General features: G+C 60.5%; 1 protein-coding gene across 1 annotated transcript in view; it reads right to left on the bottom strand.

Annotated features, from left to right (window-relative positions):
• The window catches only part of LOC125488113 (retinol dehydrogenase 11-like), a 5220-nt gene extending 3528 nt beyond the window's left edge, over window positions 1–1692 (bottom strand). The window contains exon 1 of the mRNA XM_048620981.1: window positions 1449–1692. Within this exon, the coding sequence (XP_048476938.1) occupies window positions 1449–1692 (244 nt within the window). The remainder of the gene's footprint in view (window positions 1–1448) is intronic.
• Window positions 1693–1768: the final 76 nt, after the last annotated feature.

The following is a 1768-nucleotide window of genomic DNA, read 5'->3' as shown; positions in this document are numbered from 1 at the left end:
AGGAGAGGGGAGTGGGGGGAGGGAGTTTGTGAAGATCCTCCCCACTGACCCCCCCACTGCCCACCACACCCCCGCCCCCCCCACGGCCCCCCACCGCCCCCCACCCTCGAGCTGTCTTTCTCTTCGGCCCATCATCGCTTTGGGGAAGGCCTGTGCCTCGCACAGCAAGATCCCACAAGCTGCGAGAGCACAATGAGATGGGCCATCCGCTTCAGGTTACGGTGGGGGGGGGGGGGTGGTGGTGAGGGTGAGGGAGCTGGGATGGGGTTGGTCACTTTCGGGAGAGTTGGCATTTCAAAGGTGGCGAGGGTTGGCGGAGGGGCAGTGGGGCGGCAGGGGTTCGAGAAAGGGCAGGTGCTGATGACAGACGATGGTCTCCTTCCTCGCTGCCCCTCCCCCACCCCTTCCCGTCCGATGCCCCAAGTAGTCGATGAGCCCTGGTCCTGCGGCTTAGCCCAGGGTGGGTGGGAGGGGAGGTCGAGGTTTTTTTCGGGGGGGGGGGGTGGGGGGGTGCAGGGTGACTGATGTCCCCTCCATGTTCAGTCTTTCTCGGGCTGATTTGCCCCCAGTATTGACCTCCTACCCCCAAAATTGACCCCTCACCCCCAGCATTGACCCCTCGCTCCCCGACATTGATCCTCACTCCTCAATATTGACCCCCGACCCCCAGCGTCGACCCCTCACGCTCAACATTGACCTCTCATTCCCCAACGTTGACCCTTCACCCTCAACTGTGACCCTCACTCGCCAACGTTGACCCCTCACCCCAACATTGACTCTCTCCCCTCAACGTTGACCCCTCACCCCAATGTTGACCCTTCACCCTCAGGCGTTGACCCCTCTCCCCAACGTTGACCCCTCTCCCCAATGTTGGCCCTCACTTCCCAACATTGACTCCCTACCCTCAACATCAACGTTGACCCTTCACCCTCGACATTGACCCTCACTCCTCAACATTGACCATCTACTCCTCAATATTGACCCCTGACCCTCAACATTGACCCCTCACTCCTCAACATTGACCATCTACTCCTCAATATTGACCCCGACCCTCAACATTGACCCCTCACTCCTCAACATTGACCATCTACTCCTCAATATTGACCCCCGACCCTCAACATTGACCCCTCACTCCCCAACATTGACCATCTACTCCTCAATATTGACCCTCAACACCGACCCCTCACCCTCAACATTGACACCTCACCCAAACATTGACGTCTCAGCCCTTCGTTGACCCTTCACCCTGCCCAAATTGACCTCTCACCTCCCTGAAACTGCGCCCGCCCCCGCCCCCGACATTGGTGAAGACGTATCTGACCGGCACAGGAGGCCCTCAAACACTGCTCCCGCGCACCCTCCCCGTGCCGCTCCCCCCCCCGCCCCCATCCCACACGCCCTCCCCGCTTCCAAACGCCCCCACCCCCACCCCGTGCCCGGGCACTGACCTGCGTTGTTGATGAGGATGTCGATCTTCACCTCGTTCTCCGTCACCTCCTTGGCGAAGCAATGGATGGAGTCAAGCGATGCCAGGTCCAGTTTGTAGACCACAATGTTGTCATTGCACATGGTAGCGCGGAGCTGCTCAGCCGCCAACTCCCCCTTCTCCAGGTCCCGGCATGCCATGATCACCCGGGCACCTGCCAGGGCACGAAGCGGGAGCTGGGTGGATTGGGTGAGGGCCAATATCATCCCAACAACAGCCCCCCCACCTCAAAAAACCCCAAACCCACTGGGCGATGGCCAATGTCCAATACCCCTCCATCCC

The sequence above is a fragment of the Rhincodon typus genome, chromosome 50 (genome assembly GCF_021869965.1).
Source record: "Rhincodon typus isolate 14 chromosome 50, sRhiTyp1.1, whole genome shotgun sequence".
Classification (NCBI taxonomy): Eukaryota; Metazoa; Chordata; class Chondrichthyes; order Orectolobiformes; family Rhincodontidae; genus Rhincodon; species Rhincodon typus.
The sequence above is the reverse complement of the archived record's forward strand: the minus strand, read 5'-3'. Positions and strand labels throughout refer to the sequence as shown.